Raw genomic sequence first — 22,742 nt, 5'->3', positions numbered from 1 at the left:
TGGCTGTTATTATATATTATATGTATATGTACATAGGTAGGCACCGAGCATAGAGACCAATCAAATTATATCAATTTTAAGGGGGGTAGTCTATTTTATTTTATATTACGTGATTTTATTTTAATTCATTTATGAATGCTCAAAGTCTTAAGAACATGTTAGAGTTGTACATCGATCGTATCCAAAAATTCAAAATTATTGGTAGTGGTACTTTAAAATACTGAATTTCACATATCTTATATGACTTCAGTTCCTTGTTTAGGAATTTTGCTTGCGTGTTTGTTATATTATAATTTTCAGTTATTAATACTATTATTATTATAATTATTATTAACAAACTAACCTTCAACGCCTAAATGAACTCAATGTAGAAATGTAGAATACATACATAAATTCATACGTATCAACTTACATATGTAATATTATTTTACAGTTCCAGGATACTTTGACATTTTTCAGTGCGCAGAATCCAGGAACAACGGACTTTTTCGGTCTCGGTGTATATTTGAATATGTGTATGGCCTTCGTTTTTACGATGAAAATTCGGCAAGTGGAAAAAGCTCTTCAATCCGTTTTCCGAATCAAAAGGGGACCACAAGAAAATTGTGTTAGTAGTGAATTCGATTTTCGAGCAAACGGACGTTTTCTTAAAAATAATTTAGTGTGCGTTGTGTATCTTTATTTGTACGCGTCGAGAGTGTGTGTGTTTCCCTGGCAAACATATACATATTATATGTAGATATTTTTATTAAAATAACGGGAACGGAACATTTATATATCTGGTGACAATTGTCTCATTTCATAAAAGATTAGGTGCCAACACTTTATAAAATCATATATTTGTGAATGATTCCAAATTTGTATACATAAATATGTACAAAGATACTTGCTTGTATACCTATGTACATATGTACATACATATATACAAATAAAAGATTTCTGGGTCGACACTCATTTCAGAAAATTTCTATGTACATGCATATTGATGTACAAATATTTTTCTCTATATTAAAAAAAAGACTAAATCCCTATATCGCAAATATTTGAAGCACTTACATCTGTACATTAATACATACATGTGTTTTCAATTTTCTAAAGACTTATGATTTAATAAAGTTTATACATATAAATATGTATGTATTTAAATAAATAAACGCACATAAAGTTTTTCAATTTAATTAGGTCTTTTTTTTATAAAACTTTCGGTTTTCAATAAACTTGTAGATATATATAAATACATATGTATATATGTAAATATATATATATATATATATATATATATACAAATATATATAAATTTGTAGAAATGTATATTGAATGTATATTGAAAACCGAAAGTTTTATAAAAAAAGACTTCATTAAATTGAATAACTTTATGTGCATTTATAAAAATGAAAATACTCATAGAACCCCATATTATTATTTGCAACAAGTTCTGTTTAACGAATATCCTTGTTTTAAGAAATGGAGCTTTGTACAAAAAGCTCCCTACGTACATTTGTATGTACATGGGTACATTTGTAAATGATACCTGCAAAAGGATCCGTACCCACATACGTACAAAATACATACATTTACTACGCCCAATGTACATACATAGATACATTATCTAAGACTGCATTCCAGATTAAAAGAACCTTTATTCCAAAAAGCACCTGTCGCTTTTTTCGAAATTGAATAATATACATGAATTTAAATATATACATGAAAATTTAATTAAATACAATGTTTTACAAACCAACCAGTTCAACTAAATTGGAAAAATAAAATTATTTCATATTAGTTTTTATATTCTATTATCAAATACAAAAATCGATACAATTCCAAATAATACTTTTTTAAATGGCGTTAGCTAATTTTTATCATTCGCTCAAATTGAAAATCCCAGACGACAGTATGAGAATAGAAACCAGAACCACATGCTAGAAAACAAATAAGCATTTTCTTTCAGAGCTTTGCCGATTAAACTAAAAATAATAAATGCATTAAAAAAATTCAATGTTATATGCAAGTTGTACTATTTTTTAGCTTTCTTTTTAAATTTTATGCACAGATGAAAACAATAAACCACGTACAATGTTTACACATGTATGTATGCTTGTATGTTCATTTTCTTCTCTGAAAAAGAATTACAACGATATAAACTTTTTGATCGATTTGCAGCTAAGCTAAATAAATAAACAAAACATAATTGGAGCTGGAAACTTTAAACCCATAAAAGGGGCTTCTGGAAAAAAAGAATTTAATTACAACAAGAGAAACTTTTGTTGACAATTTTTTGTAAAATTTTTACAAGTCGCAATAGATTTTCTTAAGTGTGCCATCGCGATGGCTGCACCAGCAGCCTGTACGCGTTTTTCCGACAACTATGAAATCAAGGAAGAGCTGGGAAAGTAAGTTACAAACATATATGTATGTTCTTTTAAAAATAGTAAGACATAAGTACGTACATTGAAATTAACTATTATTTGATATTTTTTTTCAGAGGCGCATTTTCAATAGTTAAAAGATGTGTGCAGAAATCAACAGGATTTGAATTTGCTGCAAAAATTATAAATACCAAAAAGTTGACAGCGAGAGGTAAGATGTACATATGTACATACATATATGTACTATGCAAAAGAAATACATACATACATACAGAGGTAGTCAAAATTATTCACACAAACTCACAATTATTTACACATCCAACTCTTTTTAGTTGCAATTCTTGCTGTTGTTGACCAATTTCTATGAAGTTTTCTTTATCGCGTAGCTTTCTCTAAGCAGAAGCAAGCCGAAAGAGAATGCGAAAGGTAACGGTTTATAGGGCAACGGATGTTTAGATGTGCAAATAGGTCGATGTGTAAATGCACTAAACTACCTCTGTATATACCTGACAGTATCTCATACAGTATTTAGATATAATAATTAAAAACGTCACAATAAACAAAAAATTATTAAACCAATCTACTCTAGAATTGCAAGTTCAAATTGGGGAGAAACAAAACTAAATGTATAATAAAAAATAAAAAAAATCCAATTTTTAGTGCAAGCGACTGCGTCTCACAGATTCGATTGTCACATTCCCAACAAATTAGTTTTCTAAGTGTCTTTCAAGCGACAAATTGAAAACAACGCTTCCAAGTGTCGATCATTCATAATAATATTTTTATACATACATACATATGTATGTATCCATTACCGTCTAAATGTCATACAAGTCTAATAATGGAATATATGGTTTTTTAAAAATATTTTTAAGACTTTCAAAAATTGGAGCGTGAAGCGAGGATTTGCAGAAAACTACATCATCCCAACATAGGTATGTATGTAATATGTGGTATTCATTATTGCAAATATATATTAATATTTATATATTGGGATATTGTGCATAAATAAAAACTAAAAACCTGTATTTTCAGTGCGTTTGCATGACAGTATTCAGGAGGAGAACTATCACTACCTGGTTTTTGATCTGTAAGCAAAATAACATAAACTACTGTTCTATAAAAAAATTTGTCACAATGACTCGACTATTGTTTAATGAGGTTCATACTTCATCCTTTGATTACACAAATAAAAAAACGCCTCAAAATACCCTATCATTTTTTATCCTAGAAAACTCCAAATATTTCCAATAAAATAACTTATAAACAGAACATAAAGTTTCAAGAAAATTCAAGGAGAAATAAAAACGAACAGCTTGATCAATTTATTTAATTAAATGATTTTTTTCTTTTTCTTTGTCTAATCAAAACAAAACGAAATTTTACAGTGTAACTGGTGGCGAACTTTTCGAAGATATTGTTGCCCGCGAATTTTATTCAGAGGCTGATGCATCACATTGTATTCAACAAATATTGGAATCGGTCAATCACTGCCACCAAAACGGTGTGGTGCATCGCGATCTAAAGCCTGAGAATTTACTATTAGCTAGTAAGGCAAAGGGTGCAGCTGTGAAACTCGCTGACTTTGGTCTAGCCATTGAAGTGCAAGGCGATCATCAAGCATGGTTTGGATTTGCTGGCACCCCGGGCTATCTATCGCCGGAAGTATTGAAAAAAGAACCATATGGCAAATCGGTAGATATATGGGCATGTGGTAAGAACGCTTTTATAAATACGCTAGTACCTATAATCCTGTACACAAAATATTCGGTAAAAACATAAGAAAGGACAGAAAGAAAGAAAGAAATAATTACAATTACGAAACTATCACCTCCAAAACCAAAACAAACTAAACAGCTAACAGCAAATCAATTAATATTTTATCATGGTCTTCGAATGACTGCGTGGAGCAATGTTGCACAAATCCAATATTTCGGTATGGCTTGTCCGTGCACCTTTTTCGTCCGGTATCGGTAGTTTATAACTTTAGGTACATGGACAATAACTTTCCCTAATGTAGTCCATATTTATAATCCCTTGCACATCTTGTGACTCTCTTAATTAGCGGAGGTTAAACTGAATTACAACACTCTACATACGTTTTTAGGAATAACAACTGGTTTTATGATATTTTCAAACTGAAATACATTTTTAGAACGATAAACACTGAAACACTTTATTTTATTTTTATTTCACAGGCGTTATTCTTTACATACTTTTGGTTGGATATCCGCCATTCTGGGATGAAGATCAGCATCGTTTGTATTCTCAGATTAAAGCAGGCGCTTATGATGTAAGACCCCTTTAATAATATCCATTATTTTAATAGCGCTTTATAGACACATTTCTTATTTAATGACCTATTCTTAATTGTATTTCTAAAGTATCCATCGCCCGAATGGGATACAGTTACACCAGAAGCCAAGAATCTTATTAATCAAATGCTTACGGTAAATCCAAATAAACGAATTACCGCCGCTGAGGCTTTAAAACATCCTTGGATATGTGTAAGTTATTAATGAAAAATTGTATCGAAGTATATGTCTTATATAATATATATTCTTGTGTGCATATTTTACAGCAACGAGAACGTGTGGCATCGGTGGTGCATCGTCAAGAAACGGTTGACTGTCTCAAGAAGTTTAATGCACGGCGCAAGCTTAAGGGTGCTATACTTACAACTATGCTGGCTACCAGAAATTTTTCAAGTAACTAATTATGTTATATTTTAAAATTAATGTACTTTAATAGTGATATAAGCCAAAGGTTTCTCATATCAAGATATTGAGAGTTTTCATTTTATATGATTCATTTTTCGACAGTAAAATGTTACGAAATATTTTATGTGCAGTTTTAATCTATTTGAAATTTTCAACCAAAACCCATTCACAAGCATTTTGCATTCTTCTTGAAAACACTTTAAACGGTTGTACCTAGCATAACATGCTATTTCTGTTATGTAGTTATTCAGAATTAAATGACAATTTTTTTCAAGAAGTGAAGAAGCTAACTATCGACCTTTCTTCCAACATAGTTCGAAAAGTTGTAATTATTTATTGAATTATATTTGTTACAGGTAGAAGTATGATTACCAAAAAGGGTGATGGATCTCAAGTCAAGGAATCTACAGACTCTTCCAGTACTACCATTGAGGACGATGATATAAAGGGTAAATATTATACATGCAATTCGATGTTTTGAGCATATTTATAAAGTTAGTTGACGAATTTTCGCTTTTTGAAATGGTGTATATTAGTTTAGTTGTCAGGTGTCTATAAGAAAACGCTAGTTCTTTTATGAAAATACAAGTTTTAAGTTACAAAATATCACGTTTGAAGACCCAGTAAGGAAAATAAATAAAAATTTTTTTGTTCTTATAATTTTATACACGCACGTTTTACATTCTACTCGTGCTAGTCATATGCATGCTTTATTTTGAACTTCCTGTTTTTTATATAGTCCATAATGTACATTAAACCCTGGTAAAAGTGAAAAAATCTCCAGGAAACTAAGCGTACATTCATTATATATATAAAATAGATTTAAATGCCAATGAAAGCAAGTAAAACAGCTACATTTGATGTAACTAATGCCTTATGTAAAATGAATGAGCAAACCAGTTATTTTGAGTTCAGCACATTTCAAATGTCAACTTAACACTTAAAACAGCTTAAGCTAATTTAATTTACACACAAAATATATATAGAAAGAGACAAGATCAACAGCGATTTCAAACCGTTCTTTCAGAGTCTTCCCTTAGTTTATTGTCATTATTCAGATATTAGTCTTTTACTACGTCCTTCAATCCGACGTATAAATAAAAGAAAGGCTCATTCCCTGTTCTTATGCGCATCCGTCTTCCCACATTGGTCAATAACCAAAAGGTTGCCGTTTTGTTTCTTTCTTCTTCTGAATTTGTTGACAAATAATGACTTACCGGACATTTTAGCCGGAGTGTAAAATAGATTTAACTGTGCACTATAAATGTTTTCAGACTACTACAATACCTTAATGAAAAATAATAATTTAAATTATATTATTTTTTATATTATATCTTTTTGTTAACCTTGCCAATAAATAAAGAGTGTTTATATTGTAATAGTAACGGTTATACTTCCGAACATACCGACATTTATTGTAGGACATTGACCTTTGTCAAGAATGTACGTATGTACATATTACAATACTCTCCGCAATGATGTAGTGAGCTGGACCAACGCAACAAAACTAAAAAAATAATTTTAGAAACGAAATGCATTATTAAAATCGAAGAATCCCCAAGGTAGAATTGGCCTTATTTTTTACTGGAATAACCCTTTACTTTAGAGCTTTGAATTAATATCTATATACATAAATATATATTTTTGTTTTGTTTTAACTCTGCCTTGAGCGAATAACTTCTGTAAATATGTTTTTTTAATATTATGTACGTCGATGTAGGGCTTTTTCTTCGCTTTGTTGATCATTTATAAAACACGGATCTCACAAAAATATTGGTAAAAGTTACATACATTTTCAAAAAACGATATTTGTACCGTTTGTTTTTTATTTGTTTTTTTTTTTCCTTAGAAGATAAAAAAGGAATCGTTGATCGCAGTACAACAGTTATATCAAAAGAGCCAGAAGGTAAATGTTTGTAAACTACATATCACATCTCCATGTATTTAAAATATACATACATATATAGATCAATCTCACCATCACTGCATTTTTCATGTAATATTCTGTGTTACAGCTTATAAGCATTTAGCGCTAAAACAATACAAAGATACCAGAGATTTTTAAAAGATTTATTTTAAAATTTTAGCCGGTGATTGATTTCTTTATTTCAGCATTGAATCTTCTGCGTTTGGAATAAAACTAAATTAATAAAGTCAAATATAAAATCAAATTATATTATTACATAGAAAAGATAAAAGGAACGATAAAATTATTAATTTTCAGATCATTTTTTAACACCTACATTCTATATACTTGCGTCTCTCAGTTCTCTGCGGTTTTATGCCGGCTTTGGTTTATCTGTTAACTACAATAATGTTGCAGCCGGGAAGAAATCTAGTTAATTCGCCCCTAACGATTATTTTGGCTTAGGTTAGTCATCACCACTAAAAATGCCTAAGGATATGTTTTATATATTTAAATTTAAATTTAAACATTTTTGTATCTTTCTTGTTTTTTTTTAAAGAATCTGATTAGAGGTGAAAAGCATCGATGTATGTAGACTTCGATCTTTTCCACCCAAAACATCGGTGAAGCATCTAACCGCTTCCTGCGGTCAAATATAATTTTCCAAGCTTTGCATTATGCATCATTATTCTTTTTGAATTTAAAAACTCCCGATAAAATGATGGGGAAGAAAAAACAACTGCAGTTTTGAAGAAAAATATTTATTTTCTAATAACTAGGTTTCAATTCTGAGCCACCTTAAATAAGGAAAATAAGGTTTTATATTCAATATTTGTATTTCATTTAATTAGTATTTTAAACCGAGTGCTTTGTTCCACCAACTGTCTGACAACCTTAGTAATTAAAATGAATTGTGTTGTTACCGACGAAAATGTTTTTCCGTGATCGAATTAATGTAGAAAGAAAACGTTCAAATTTTTCAAATCAAAGAAAGCTTGTGAAAGTGAATATTGTATTTTTTGTTTCGAAAATTAAAACGGGAAACTCGTAAAAGTGAATGTCAGAGCCTATGATTTAGAAATAAAACTTTAAATTTTACCGAAATTGGGTTACTATATCATATAGATGTCATGCGCTTAATCTTTGTTGTATATAGCTCCTCTTAAGTTTTTTTTTTTTATTTTACGAAGAACAATTTTTCCAAATTTGCTTTGAAGCCACTTAGGAACGATTTGTGTATATATTTGCTTATAAACTATCGAATAGTTTATGTATTTTTAACATTCTAATACAGCGTGATTATTTCAAAATTTAGCAATAATATTACATGAAAATAATACACTTTAACAAAAAAAAAATATATATATACAAATAGTTGGACTCATTTTATCATCAACTTCTCATAAACACCACTTGAAAATACACTATATAAAATATTTGGATGCATAAAAATAAATACAAAAGTATGTGCGTTTTTAGATTTAAGGATACTGTGTCCTGCAAAAACTTGCCACCAAATTACAGGAAACTCGCAGTGCTCGTCAGGTATGTATGTACATATTAAAGACCAGAATAAATTTGCGAGTTCTGAGTGCTAAAAATGTGTATCTTCGTTCCTAATAAGGAAAAAACAAACACGTGAGGTTTTAACAGCGATAGTCAAGTCTTGTCAATAATATCAATCGCTTGCCTAGGATATATTGGGGAGAAATAATTTAGAAATTATTATTATTATTTTAAGAACAAGCCTTTACTATTTCTGTTTTGAACATGATCATTTTATTTAAATTAAATATTTTTACTCATATTTAAGCTTGTGCTTTTTTGTAACTTTTAATTTATATTTTATAGCAAGGGTAAAAAATGCAGTCAATTAAATACCAAAACACTTAGGGTAAAATTAAAAGGAACTTGAATATTTTTTTTGTGACTTTGTTAAATTGCTAGAATTACAAATTAATATGATGACAAATGAAGGCTCGAGTTCCCACTACTTGTGTTTTGTAATATATTGCAAAACACAGGCAGTGAGTGTGGTAAAATTTAAAAACACATTTTACTTAACTGGTATACATTTTGTTACCGAATTTGGATAACCATACATACATATGTAAATCGCTTCGTCTAGCGTTACAGGTCAAGGATATTAAATTTTTTGAGTGTGTGAATTTAACGATGTATACAGAAAACAAAAATGGTCTTCGGCCGAAATATATTGTAATCATCCGGTTTGCATAAAATCAAAGTCATAATGCTAAAGTAATAACAAATAAAGACCATATCCTTAGAGTAAAATAAAATACGTAGAAAACCGGTGAAGTTATAATTTGAATAACCTTGCTTGGCTAAACCGAATTGGCTGTTGATGCTGATCAAGAAGATATACTTTATAGGGCTAAAATTACTCCATCACTGCGTTCCAAACTTCTGGTAAATATTAAAATACCCTCCTTTTTTGATATCGCAGAGACAAATAAAAATGTTTCCAAATTAAAATTTAAACAGTATTGAAAAAACACTTCAAATGAATGCAAATAACGTACTTTTTGGAAGTTTAACTTAAAATATCTCGAAAACTTGAAGAATGCGAGATTTTCTGAGGATTTAAGTTCAGTGCATCAAACACCCTCGGAAAAGTAAATTCCTGTTCATGGTTTTTATAAAAAGTTATGAAGAACATATATTTTAACCTTGTACCACATGGGTATCACACATATGTAGTGATTAAAAAGCAATTTTTTTTTGTATTGTGCTTTTTTTATAGTTGACGACAAGATTTTTAGTGCCATTGTATTTTTTTACAACTGAGAAGAAACCGACCGCAATAATTGCTTTTTTTTCAAATGACTGAAAAAGTTATATAAATGTATGCATTTAACAGGAGTGTTCCCGTTTTCACATTAACAAAATTGTATGAATATGAAAAACGGCCAACTTTGGCTTTTTCATCAATAAATACGATTTTATTTAAAAAACAAAGTCGTCATTTGGACCATGTTTGATGCTTATTTTAATCATCAAATTAGGGTAAATCAAATTATGGCACCAAAAACCTCCCTTTTTGAAACCAATTTAGTTGGTATAACAAAACATTCAGTTTAAAATAATTATTTAAAGAAGAGGTTATAATTGTAAAAGGAGAATAAAATATGGTTTTGATTCAATGAAATAAATAATAAATTTGTACCTGGAAATTCATTGAGATCGCTGAAATTAAACCAAGAATACAGCCCTTTTTATTGTAATTTAGCGATTTTTCCTGTGTTGCCTCTTAGAAACAATTGAACAAATTAAAGATATTTTCACACTTTACGTCTGAAAACATTCAAGTCAGATCCTTAAAATTAACCAATATTAAACAATCGAATAAAAAAAACCATTGCAAAACGTTTGTGAAAATCGCAGCATACAGATATGCTTCTTATTAATTAATTATATATATTATATATGTATATTACGAACATTGCTTTATATATACTTATATATATTTTTGTTGTTTTTTTTTTAAGCTAAAACTAAACAATATATTAAAAATAGGAAAATCATTATTGAATACTTTATTTTAATTTTTTTAAATTAAAAAAAAGCACCTTCCATTAAAAATTGTTGAAATTGGCAGTATTTAAAATGGTTTGCCTTTGGTATGTAGGTTACTAAAGCCCTATCATTTAACAAGAAGTTCAATATTTGAATACATTTTAACAAGAACTTTAATATTTTATACATTTTAATAATTATATATTAGAGGTCCCCAACAGATCAATTTTTAAACTTTATTCATTACAATATACACACTCATGCCTTACCGCCACATTTTTGTATTATCAATTCTTGCATGCTTGTATAAAAGTGCATGCACCAAACAACACATCATTTTCCAATCCTTACCTAGGTATTGAGAAACAAACTATTTTCGATAAGCAGTCTATGTTTTCCCTTTAAGTTTTTTAGGTATTTGATACGTTGTGTAAGAAAAGAGCACTGTGTAACAATAGGTATTTTCAACAAGTGTCAGTAAGTTAAATGGAGTATTTAAAAAGTTCTTACTGTATATTTAGTGCTTGGAAATTTAGTCATTATAAAGGGTCCAAAGGTCAAGAATTCATCGACTAAAATTGCATAATTACATACTAAAATTAAGTAGTTACAAAATCAAAATCAGCTAACAAAATATCTTGTTCTACTTAAAAAAAGCAGCTAGACGACAAGAAATAATAAAGATCACCGAGCAACTCATTGAAGCGATCAACAGTGGCGACTTCGACGGATACACGTAAGTAAATTTTACTAAATAATATTGTATTGTATTTCTCCAAATTTTAAACTTTAGCAACAACATTTTTCGTTTTAAGCCTGGTACTAATATAAGGTAAACACGCCTGAAGAATGTTGCTGTTTTGTGATTTTAATTTAAGATTATGTACCTCGTCGTACGGCAACAAGTTCAACCTTTTTTGCCGGTTAAAAAGGAGTTCCATGCGACCAATATTTTTTCCATTAAATTTTTTGCCTCCATCTTGGTTTTATAAATATATAACATTTAAATCACAGGTGATTTGTTTTTCGATCCGTCAACGCTCAACCTTTTTTCCTCACAACAATTATCTTATTTTAGTACCCGCCCGAGTGAAAGTTGTTCTTCTTTTTCCTTTAGCTACCTTTTTTTATGAGGAATTTTGCCGCTGGAAGAATAATTATCTTATGGTAGTACCAGGCTTTATTTGTAAATTATATAGGTGTTTAAGAATTTTAACATCGGTTTTCGGTTATCGGTTTTCGTTTTGTTCTTGGGCACTCACAATGCTCTTCGCGGCTCCTCATATCTCATTAAAACAGTACCGGGTTGAGTTGTATACCCTTGCATGGTGTTATAATTTAAGTCAGAAGTCTGCAACGCGGTGATGAATCATGAATTTAAAAACAAAAAAATTATAACCGCTGTTTTTCAATATTAAAACTTTGAGAAATGACCATTTCGCGTGACTCTAGAATTTCAGTTTTATTTTATGAAAATCTCATTACAATAAAATCAAATAGCTGCCATAGGAACGATCGGGAAATTCTCTATTCCGGGATTTGGCCAAGTTTTATTATTTTAGGATTTCAGTTTTAATTTTATGCGAATCGGATGCAAACATGAATGTATTCGTGCACAATTATCTACAATCATATGTGACTTTTGTACATTCCCTGCAGTACCGGTTATCAGTAATTCATCAACGTTTCATCAACAGTCAAGGTGGTGTTGTTGATGATTCATCGATGAATGGCCATACAAATTGTTGATGAATTTAACATGGGCATGTCCTAGGCTGTCATCAACAACAATTCATCAACAATACATCAATGATTCATCAACAATTCATCAACAATTCAATCACGTTGATGACTGTTGATGACATGTGGTGTGGTACAGCAGGGTAAGGACTCTTTAAAGGTATTGCCATAGTTCCTCATTGTTGTATTTATATATCTGCTTAGAATACTTATTGAAGTACTTAAGTCGGGCCGTGCACATAACGTAGTGTATATCAAACAGCCAATAAAATTTCTACACGGTGCATCACATAATACTTCTGATTGCAGATCTATAAAGTCTAACTTGCTTGGGAGGGGAGTACTAACTTAATTACTATCTTCAATATTACATTTTTAATATACATATGCTGACTGACTAAGACAAATCTCTCCAGCAGTTCTATACATTTTTATGCCAATATCTAATCCAATGTCTAATTTACGTAAATCGATCATATGAAGAAGAAAGAATTAAAATTGGACGTTGTATCAGATTTGTTTGTAGCATTTGCTGCTTCATCCGCATATATAAACAAAAATGTATATATTTCGAAATACCCTTATCCAAAATATAAATACACGATCAACTCCTAAGTTTTCAAATCATATATAGCTTTATTAAGTTTATATACTTTATTCTCATAAGAATGATTCAACGTTCATTCATTCGTTTAGAGTTGCAGTTTTCACATCCATATGATTAACCATTAAATCGTATTGATTTGAAAGTGCCAATAAAAATCTAAAACTTGGCATTCGTGTAACTGGTGAAAATGTGAAACTTTACTAACCTTTCAAATTCCTATTGTTTCATACAAAATACCCATTCACAATCAACTATGTTTTTATACCCTTGAAGGGTATTAAAATTCCAGTCAGTTTTTTAACATAAATATAAATAATTTATATTGTTTTAATTTATAGTGATCGAAGTTAATTCAGCAAGGGTATCTAAGCTTCTGGTTTATGCACTGAGGACCAAGTATTGTTTTGAAAATGAGAATTAGGTTTATCTTTTATAGCTTTCTCCGAGAAAGATCTGTCCTTGCGAAACCTAATTTCATCAAAGGTATTAGCAATATCGTTTAAGGATGTTTTAGTATTCATGAGACACCTTCCTAAAAATCGATATGATAATTTCGTTTTTCTTTTAATTCTTTCACTGCGTCTGATTTCTTCTTCATTATACCCTTGCAAGGTATTACAATTTCAGTCAGAATTTTGCAACGCGTTGAAGGAGGCACTTCCGACCACATAAAGTATATATATTCTTAATCAGCATCAACAGCCGAGTTGAAATAGCCATGTCCGTCTATGCTTTTGTCCGTCCGTGCTTCTGTCCGTTTCTACGCAAACTAGTCTCTCAGTTTTGAAGCTATCTGAAGGAAACTTTGCAGTTACTTCTTACTATAGATGCCGTAGGATCAAGAAATTAATACAATTAAAAATTATATCTTTTTCAGTTTTCAATAGAGCTTCATCAAATTTTAGGTATAGCCCTTTTATCTTCTTTAATTTTTCCCAGTGAACGGTCGTGTTTTTTTCTTGCGTTTTTGATTTGTTGTCAAGTTTAATATTAACCACCGGGATTAAATTAATTCTTCTATTTGCTGAACAACATCTCCCCGTTCACTTCGCTATTCTTATTTGTGCATTTAAATGGTTTTTATTTCCCAATTCATTTGTGCTTCTAGTGTAGCTTTTGCATCTCTTCCTATTTGTGCCTTCTTCTTGTGCCCGCTCTCTCGCTCTCGCTGTGCCGCTGCACTTCTTATCTTTCGAACTCTTTTTTTCTCAAGTACAAGTACAGTGGTAAGTGTTAATAATGTTCGCTAACATTGTCTGTTTGGCTAAAACCAGCAAAAAGGCTATTTCTGCAGGGGACCTTACAATCGGCTGTGGCTGTGCGACAACATCATGCTCGCCAAATGTATTGGTGTTGCAGGTCGGACGGTGGACGATGTGAACAAAACCATCGGCCTGCGTTATGGACATTTTATCGAGTTTTCGCAAAACTCATGAAATGTTCTTGGGGCTGGAAACCCAATTTAATAGCCTTACGCTATTAAATGAGTCTCGCACCGCTATTGGTGGGTAACATGTAGGCGGATCCCAACAACCCGCAACAGACTCTCAGCAGCAGCCTCCCTGGGCACAGCCCTCGACCCCAGCATTAAATCCTAGGGTGCTGAAATCAAGCGCTAAAAGCCCTTAAGCAGTCCTACCCACGAGACATATATTTGTTTCGCGGCTCTCCCCCGCTCAAACATCGGAAGATGTTATCGCTTTTATCCAAGACAAAACCAGAGTATATTGTTGTCAAGGAGTTCGAAGCTAAGAAAAGAAAAAGCGGCAGACCACTGCGAATTCTACGTCTAACTCCGCCTCAAAAAACTAACTAACTGTCTAACCATTTCCTATTACAATGCAAGAGGCTTACGTAGTAAGCTTTCTATCTAGTATTCTGATAGTTTTTCGTTTGCTTCTCAGGTTATTGTGTTCACAGAAACCTGGTTAAATCCGGAGATTTTGAGCTCCGAAGTTTTTCCAGCCGTGTTCACAGCATGTTGGCTAGATCGCCTTATCAGGCACGGGGTGGAGTTCTTATAGCGGTTGACTCCTCACTCCCGCCAGAATTATTAACTCTCGAGGAAAGCAACCGATTTTGAATTCCTTTGGGTGAAACTATCTATCAATGGTAGCTCCAATTTTATTACCTCAAATTACGTCAAACCTTTGTGTTATTGGACCACATACTGTGGTATTTTGTGTTATTTTCTGTCTTTTAACTTCTTTTATCTACTGCTTGCAAGACCTTAACACTCGTAACACATATAAATATATAAATTATATTGTATTGTTTCCTAGTGATCGAGTTACAATCTGCAAGAGTATAGAAACTTCGGCGTGCCGAAGTTAGCCAACCAACCTTGAACTGAATCAGCATAAATTTAAATTGAAGAGCATATGGAATTATTGAAATTCGTTGGATTAGGACTCCCTCTCCTTTGAATTTTCCTTGTTGATCGTTGCTTGAATTACAATGTTTATTAGTTTTTTGAAGGACAACCGCAACATTGCACAATTTCGGATGATTCAGATTTGACAGATTGATTATGATTGAGCCAACCCTTAGCTGAAAATTATGCCGCGGAGTTTTTGAAACACCAAGCGAGTTCAAAAACTCCGTCTGACAGCCCAATTTATCCTCGTTGGTCACGCCTTCGACGTATTTTTATGAATAAGCTTCCTTCAGCGATTTGACTTGGGATAATGGAATTCAAACTATCGACGTGTTTATTTTTCGTTCGTTCACTAAGACAATTAGGACTTGTATTATTTTGGGCAATGTCGGAGAAAACTTTGTTGATGAGTTCTTCCTTCGATGACGTGATTTCAAAATAATTTGCCGGAAACGATATTAATCCAGTATAAACAGCAATATTGCCATTCCGAAGCGCCAACAGTTGTCTTGCGAGCTCAGCAGACGGACCTCATTCTATAAAGTGACTCAAGTTTGTGTTAAATTTTAGTTTCCCACCACAAAGAGGACGATTTCAGGCAAGCATTCACCTCATCGGCAGCCGTAGAAGACGGGAAGTGTTTTGTTTCTGGGGTAGCGCATATGCAGGGTGAGCCTGTGCATATTGGGTTCTTCATCTTCTTGTGTTTGATTATTACGAGTATTCACTTGCCGATATGTGGCATGTTTACTCTGTCCGGAATTTGATCGCCCATTAGCAGGCATTATGTAAAAAACTCTTAAAAGCCCACTTTCATAATTTAGCTCCTTAACGTTAATGCATACGTTAACAGTGTGTTGTCAACATATGTTGAGGCCCTAAAGAATATTCATTTTTTAGCAACAAAAACATTGCGTGGCAAGTTCAAACAATTGAAAAGAAGTTCCATTCAATTGATGTGAGAATATCAAAAATGTACACCATTTATATATGGGTATACGTATAAATAGAAGAATACAAACTCAGTATTGATGTAAAGCATAAACTCAGAGCCTGTCGGGAGAGACCTCAGCTCACATTTACACAAAAACCAAAAGCGTATTTTTTAGAGCTAATGGAGAGCAAATTTATCTGTTGAGGGTAAAGCTTATGCGACTGTCTGATAGCCACTTAGACAAAATCACTAGATGAGCAGCATTATCACTATCGTCTGCAAATAGCAAACTTTTTGTAAGAACGGTTGTTGGTTTGCCTTTCGTAAGTGATGTACAGTGTTACATTCCTTTTGGAGTATGTTACGAAGATTCACTCTCGATTGGTAAACTTATCCCTGATTTACTATTCCACATTTTATACTGTTTGCTGTTTGGAAAGAGCGGATACCAAATCATCCTACTTCGATATTGCTTGTATAAAAGTCGTAGAAAATAATAGCAACTGGCAATGGCTCATGAGTGTCTTGATCAGAATCCCAGTGCCTTCATGGGCCTTACTGTCTGGATTATTCGTCTTGGAATCATTAAGATGAATATAGGATTTGATTACTAGGTGAATCTTAGTTGAACTACGGACTGCAATAGCTCAAATTTGTGGTGCAAAATTCCATTCGAATTATATTTTTAGAATAACCGCCTAAAAATGTTGTTGGTTTTTTTTTTGAGGACTTCTGAGCGAGCATTTGGTTCTGCAGCATTTGCTATGTTCCTTACTTTGCCTATTGCTGCATAACCGCGATCTGCGGCTTACAAATTACCGCAGAAAGTAATATTTTAGCATTTAAATTACACAACTCGATAAGGTATTTTATGTTTTTATACCCTTGCAGGGTATTATAATTTCAGTCAGAAGTTTGCAACGCAGTGAAGCAGGCACCTCCGACCATATAAAGTATATATATTCTTGATCAGGATCAGTAGCCGAGTCGATCTAGCCATGTCCGTCTGTCCGTCTGCCCGTTCCTACGCAAACAGAGGCTGTAAAACTGCAAATATAATATGTATAGGTGAATGAAATGAAAGCAGGTATTACTTCATTGTTTTTTAACACAAATATATATAATTTATATTGTATGGATTCCTAGTCATAGAAGTTCTGTCTGCAAGGGTATATAAACTTCGGCGAGTCGAAGTTAGCTTCCTTTCTTGTTATTTTTATTTTACTGAATGCATTATATCTGAAGAATTCTGTACATATTTTGGAAGGTAACGCTGTAGAGTTTTTTTTTGTTTATAACTTTGATTTTATAATGACAAGTAAGACGATTTTTTCTCAAAAAATCCCTACTGCTTCACATGTGTAAAACAAGCTGTGCTAATATTTATAATGCGTTTTTATTTCAGCAAAATTTGTGATCCACATCTAACTGCGTTTGAGCCAGAGGCCTTGGGTAATCTTGTCGAAGGAATTGATTTTCACAAATTTTATTTTGAAAATGGTGAGTAAACTACGAACATTTAATTATTCAAATATAACTTAGCATATTAATTTATTTTCTATTAATAAGCTAGTTTTACTTTGAACCAAAATCCGTATTATTTTCGACTCTTTCCAAAAAAAAATCCATCTGACATCTACAATTTGTTGATAGGATGGTTAATACGGCTTTGCCGTTCCCAAATTTATCAATTTTTTTCTCCAAGGGATAGGAATAGGAATTGTAAAGGAATTCCAAGCGGAATCCTACCTTCCTAGTAAAAATGTGCAGCAATTTATTTATTTATTATTTTGCAATTTTGATTGCAATTTGATTGATGCAACCTGTAAATAAAATACATACATATGTATGTTAGAATCGAATTGAAAACTGCAATATTTTCCATAAATTTATATGCCAATAAAAAGGAACTAAAATTCCGGAATTGTAATGACCTTCTCGTTCACACCTTCTCGGTTGAAAACGCATCCAAGTTTTAAATCTTTTCTGGAAATTAATTTGTTAATCCAGTACAAATAACTTCACTTAGCTTTTAACAATATTTAATAAACTACAACCCAAAACACTTGTAAATATTGTAACAGATATATCCAAAGGCAAAAAGAATTAGGTGAAGCGAGAAGCAAAAACTGAAAATTCTGGCGCTTGCCAGGGTATAGCCGACCAAGGCAATGCCTTGTAATCAGAATCAATCACAATATGTGGCATGATTGAATAAGTAAATTTATTGATTTATATTTATATTGTACGCAACGTTTTTACAAAAAGCATTCCCTCCCCTACATCTCCATCTTTATCTAAATTTCGAAACAAATCCCTTTTTGTTTGGTTTTTTTTTCGGAAGTTCGAAAAATTATGGATAAGCAGTTTAATACACTTATTTTTCAGGTTTGCATAGTGGCAATTCGTATAACTCGTTTTCAAGAATTCGCGTAGTTTATAAGCTCTATACGCTTAAAATACTTTATGTATATTTACTTTATATTTTACAAGCGGGCGCGGCGAACTTTTTCTCATGTAACCCCAAAGTGATAATAAAACGCAGATAATTCAAATTACGATACGATAAATTATATTTTTTTTATTTATTTTCCGGCGCAAAAACAAACAACGAAAACGATTCCATTTTACCTTGCTAGAGGCGCAACATAATCCATCAGATTTCAATTAAAACTTTACTGCATTGCAACATACAACAAATAATGAACCGAAAACAACGCAGAAGATATCTTTGTTTGAATCCAGTTGTACTGTTAGGGTACCGATCCTGCTGGGCTCACTTTGGTCATTTTGCACTAGATCGATATTCTTCACGTAAAGCGACTACCGTTGTTGCGGGAAGTGTGGTTTATACTAACGCTGCTGTATACCTTTAAAATGTAATGTTAAAAGTGTGTCGTCTTTTGAGGGCCTAACGAATTTTCAGGAAAGTTTTTCAACATTTTTCAGCAACAATAACATTTGCCCGGCAATTTTAAACAATTGAACAGAAAGTTGACAAAATTTATATTTATGGAAAACAATTTTTCTATAATAGTTTTTATTAAATTTTGAAATAATTTTTTTTATTATATCCATAAAAAATATTAAAATATTAATAATATTAAAATATTTGAAATTCCAGTTCTTGGCAAAAATTGCAAGGCAATTAACACAACCATATTGAATCCTCATGTGCACTTATTGGGTGAAGAATCAGCTTGCATTGCTTATGTCCGACTCACACAATATATCGATAAGTAAGTAACGTTTAAAATGCGTATGCCTGCGTATGCAGTGCAATTTTTATGAGTAATTGCATTTGTAATCTTTTTTTTTTCAAATAGACAGGGACACGCACACACTCATCAGTCGGAGGAGACGCGCGTCTGGCACAAACGCGATAACAAATGGCAAAATGTGCATTTTCATCGAAGTGCATCTGCAAAAATAAGTGGAGCTACGACATTCGATTTTATATCTCAAAAATAGTGTGTACCTCCAGTTAATTTAACATAAACTGTCATAATGCACATTAGGCCACAAATTGATATGCATTAAATATTCATAATGAAGATTGAAATCGTGGAATAAAGTTTGTTAAGTGGTGAAATTGATTATTTTGCTTGTATTTCTTTTTTAAGAGTTTTCCTATGTCCCTTTTATATATAATACATAAATATAATTATTCAATATATCCGTATTTTCAGAGATATCCCATAGATATATAATAAAAACAAGCATGGAAAAACATGAACATGAAAAAAAAATAAAAATAAAAAACCTACATTAAATCTAATTAATATATTGGTTAAAAATTTAATGTAAAATTGTGAACAAAGTATAATTACCCAATTAAATACGCGTATATAATAACAATTATCATTCAAGATTTGTGTATCGATGTATCGAAATGAAAATGAATAACTTTTATATCTAAAAGAGAACTTACCTTGTTCTTCACTAAATCGAATGCCTCTGAAAATAAATATATAAAAAAGGCATTGTGTATAATCAAAAGATTATACATATCGAACTTATTACCATTCTCCAAGTTACATACAATGTACCCACACACATTTCTATGCTTACTGAAAATGTGAGATCACAGTCGATAAATATATTATATATTACTCCCAGCTAGCATTAATAATATTACAAAAAATGTAAAGCATTAGGTAAAATTTCAAAATGTAGCATTTAAAAATTCTTGATCAACTAAGTAAATAAAACCAAATAAAGAAAAAAAAATTAGCTAATTGTTACCTACTAAAATAATGCGGAAATAATCTTTAACTTTTATGTATGTCCAACGACGCCGTTCTCTAGCATATTCAGTCATTTATTTTTATTGGCAATTCTATGGATATTAATTGGAGTGCTTCGCTGCAATCATACCACGTACTTCGTGGAATGATGTATGCACTGAATAAGAATGCTATGTTACACTGCTACACTGTCGCTGTCATTCTCAGTCATATCCATAGGGTAAGCCTAATGTACACATAACACTGTTACTAAATAAAATTCAACAAAAATAAATTGGAACAAATTTTATAAAAATAAAATATCTTAATTATATAATTACTTTTTTTACATTTTCGGGTGCATTGCTTATCATATATTATTTATATATAAGAATTGAAATATAAAAGAAGTTATGGAGCACAATAATTAAAAACAATGTATTAGGTTAGGTAATATTCGTAATTGGGTATATCTTTTTGTGTTATAAAGAGTACAATGGCAAAAATATATTGTATGAGACTGTATTATCGTAAAACAGATTACAACTTCTCTTCAGGATATGGATTTAAAATAAAAAAAACGCATTTTTGAAGAAAGTTGCTTTGCCATTTCGATTAAATGTACATTTGCTTTGATGTTTCATATTCAAGTGGGTTCTCATTTAGCTTTAACTAATCTAGGAAAATTTGACAGCATTTAAGTGTGTGGAAAGAATGAAGGGGTTTATTAATATGTTTAATCAATATAAAAACTAAACTCGTTTGTTTTATCTTCAAAATGTAAAAATGCCGAACTATATAAAATTTTCCTTCTAGCATCTCAATGTCTTCAAACAATAAGAATTTATACGAAAATATACATATTAATACGAAACTATAAATATGAAAGTACGTTTTGGCGTTTCAAAAATTATCGTAAAGATGCAACTGCTTCAAAGCTAAAAACTTTTTAAGAATAATACATAATTTATTAACTTTAATCAAAATAAAAAAAAATAAAAAATAAAAATAGAGGTACAAGTAAAATACAACATTGCCTATTAAATTATTTGCAGTAGTGGATGTCTTTCTAATATTGAATGCAATTTAATAGTGTAATGCAATTTTAAGCCAGTAAAGCTAAAAAGTCCAACCTACATTTTAATAATACCACATATTAAATAAATTACTCCATATATATGATTTATAACACACAGATAATAAAAAATAACTTATTAAAATATATACACTGTCCTTGTTTTTACCATAATAAATCAATAAATATGTAATTTCCATGTGTTGATAAATTTGTTATTTATCACCAATTTTGATTTCAGCGATTTTAGCTAATTTCAAAGGTATTTTTTGTCGATTAATACTCTCTTCCCACACAGTCCATCCGTGTGAAACTGTTGAAATTTTTCGCAGATGTGAAACTCCGATTCCCACAGAGCTGCATCTGCACTCTCTATCCGATATATAAACGAAGCTTCTTTAAATGGCTACTGCGGAATACGTTACCAACTATGTTGGGCTGTTCAACAAAAGAAAACATGCAGATTGCTGCAGATTATGTTGGCACTATATTAAAATAAATGAGGTGACGGAGAATTGAAAATTCTCGAATGATTTTTTTCTAACAAAGAGCAAATGCCCCGAAGAGTGTCCATTGTAGTATAAGACGAAAAAATCTATTGAAAATAAACCAGAAATAGGAGTTATATAAATAAGTTGCAATTCAAAATAATAATAATAATAGGGCTAGAATATACCGGAAAGGACTGAAAATGTTCTCTGACATACATTAAACTTTGGCACCATCCATATTCATGGTTTACTTTTTCGTAGTGAATGGTTAAATCTTACTGACGAGAAGAATTCATAGTCGCACCAAAGAACTATCTCCTAACCATCGTCAAAACAAGACTACAAATTCGGATGGAGAACAAATTGAGAAATCACCAAAAAGGCAAATGAATCTCAGCGAGAAGACCCTATAAGACATGTGAACAACAATTTTAAATAGGGGGATTAAATTTTCATATTTTGCATTTTAATTACATGAAGAAAACCGACTCAGTGTAGCTGAACGACTGATAATATAACTAATTTGTATTCGAACAGTTTTTGTTTGTTGCCGCTATTTTTCTTAGTAATTCTGTTATTTACTCGTATAGGGAATAATCTAATAGATTATATGACCTTAAGCTACCAAATTTTATGACAATGTTTAACGGGTTTTCCAATACCGCCATCACTCGAGACATTGGTTACCTTTATCAGAACAACATGATCACTGTTTTGCTAAATACGTATAATCCCTGATCATGAAGCCATATTTCTTCCA

General features: G+C 31.4%; 1 protein-coding gene across 50 annotated transcripts; it reads left to right on the top strand.

Annotated features, from left to right (window-relative positions):
• Positions 1–511: 511 nt before the first annotated feature.
• Positions 512–21,638, top strand: CaMKII (Calcium/calmodulin-dependent protein kinase II). Of its 50 annotated transcripts, none has more exons than XM_086826308.1 (17): positions 529–813; positions 2,054–2,088; positions 2,164–2,393; positions 2,486–2,580; positions 3,245–3,304; positions 3,405–3,459; positions 3,758–4,083; positions 4,568–4,662; positions 4,754–4,876; positions 4,951–5,077; positions 5,446–5,538; positions 6,939–6,995; positions 8,475–8,540; positions 11,193–11,268; positions 17,596–17,690; positions 19,315–19,429; positions 19,517–21,638. In XM_086826308.1, exons 3-17 carry the CDS (start codon positions 2,329–2,331, stop codon positions 19,659–19,661), a joined length of 1,593 nt encoding a protein of 530 aa, XP_086682434.1. In that variant the 5' UTR covers positions 529–813; positions 2,054–2,088; positions 2,164–2,328; the 3' UTR covers positions 19,662–21,638. The 50 variants fall into 50 exon arrangements, 43 of the variants coding, with proteins under 43 accessions (XP_086682453.1, XP_086682433.1, XP_020809990.1 ...); XM_086826293.1 differs by having other exon boundaries at positions 11,190–11,268; XM_086826312.1 differs by having other exon boundaries at positions 583–663.
• The last annotated feature ends 1,104 nt before the right edge of the window (positions 21,639–22,742 follow it).

The sequence above is a fragment of the Drosophila serrata genome, unplaced genomic scaffold (assembly GCF_035046125.1).
Source record: "Drosophila serrata isolate PLE 108 unplaced genomic scaffold, ASM3504612v1 contig_160, whole genome shotgun sequence".
Classification (NCBI taxonomy): domain Eukaryota; kingdom Metazoa; phylum Arthropoda; class Insecta; order Diptera; family Drosophilidae; genus Drosophila; species Drosophila serrata.
Note: the sequence above shows the minus strand (reverse complement) of the source record. Positions and strands in the feature narration are given on the sequence as shown.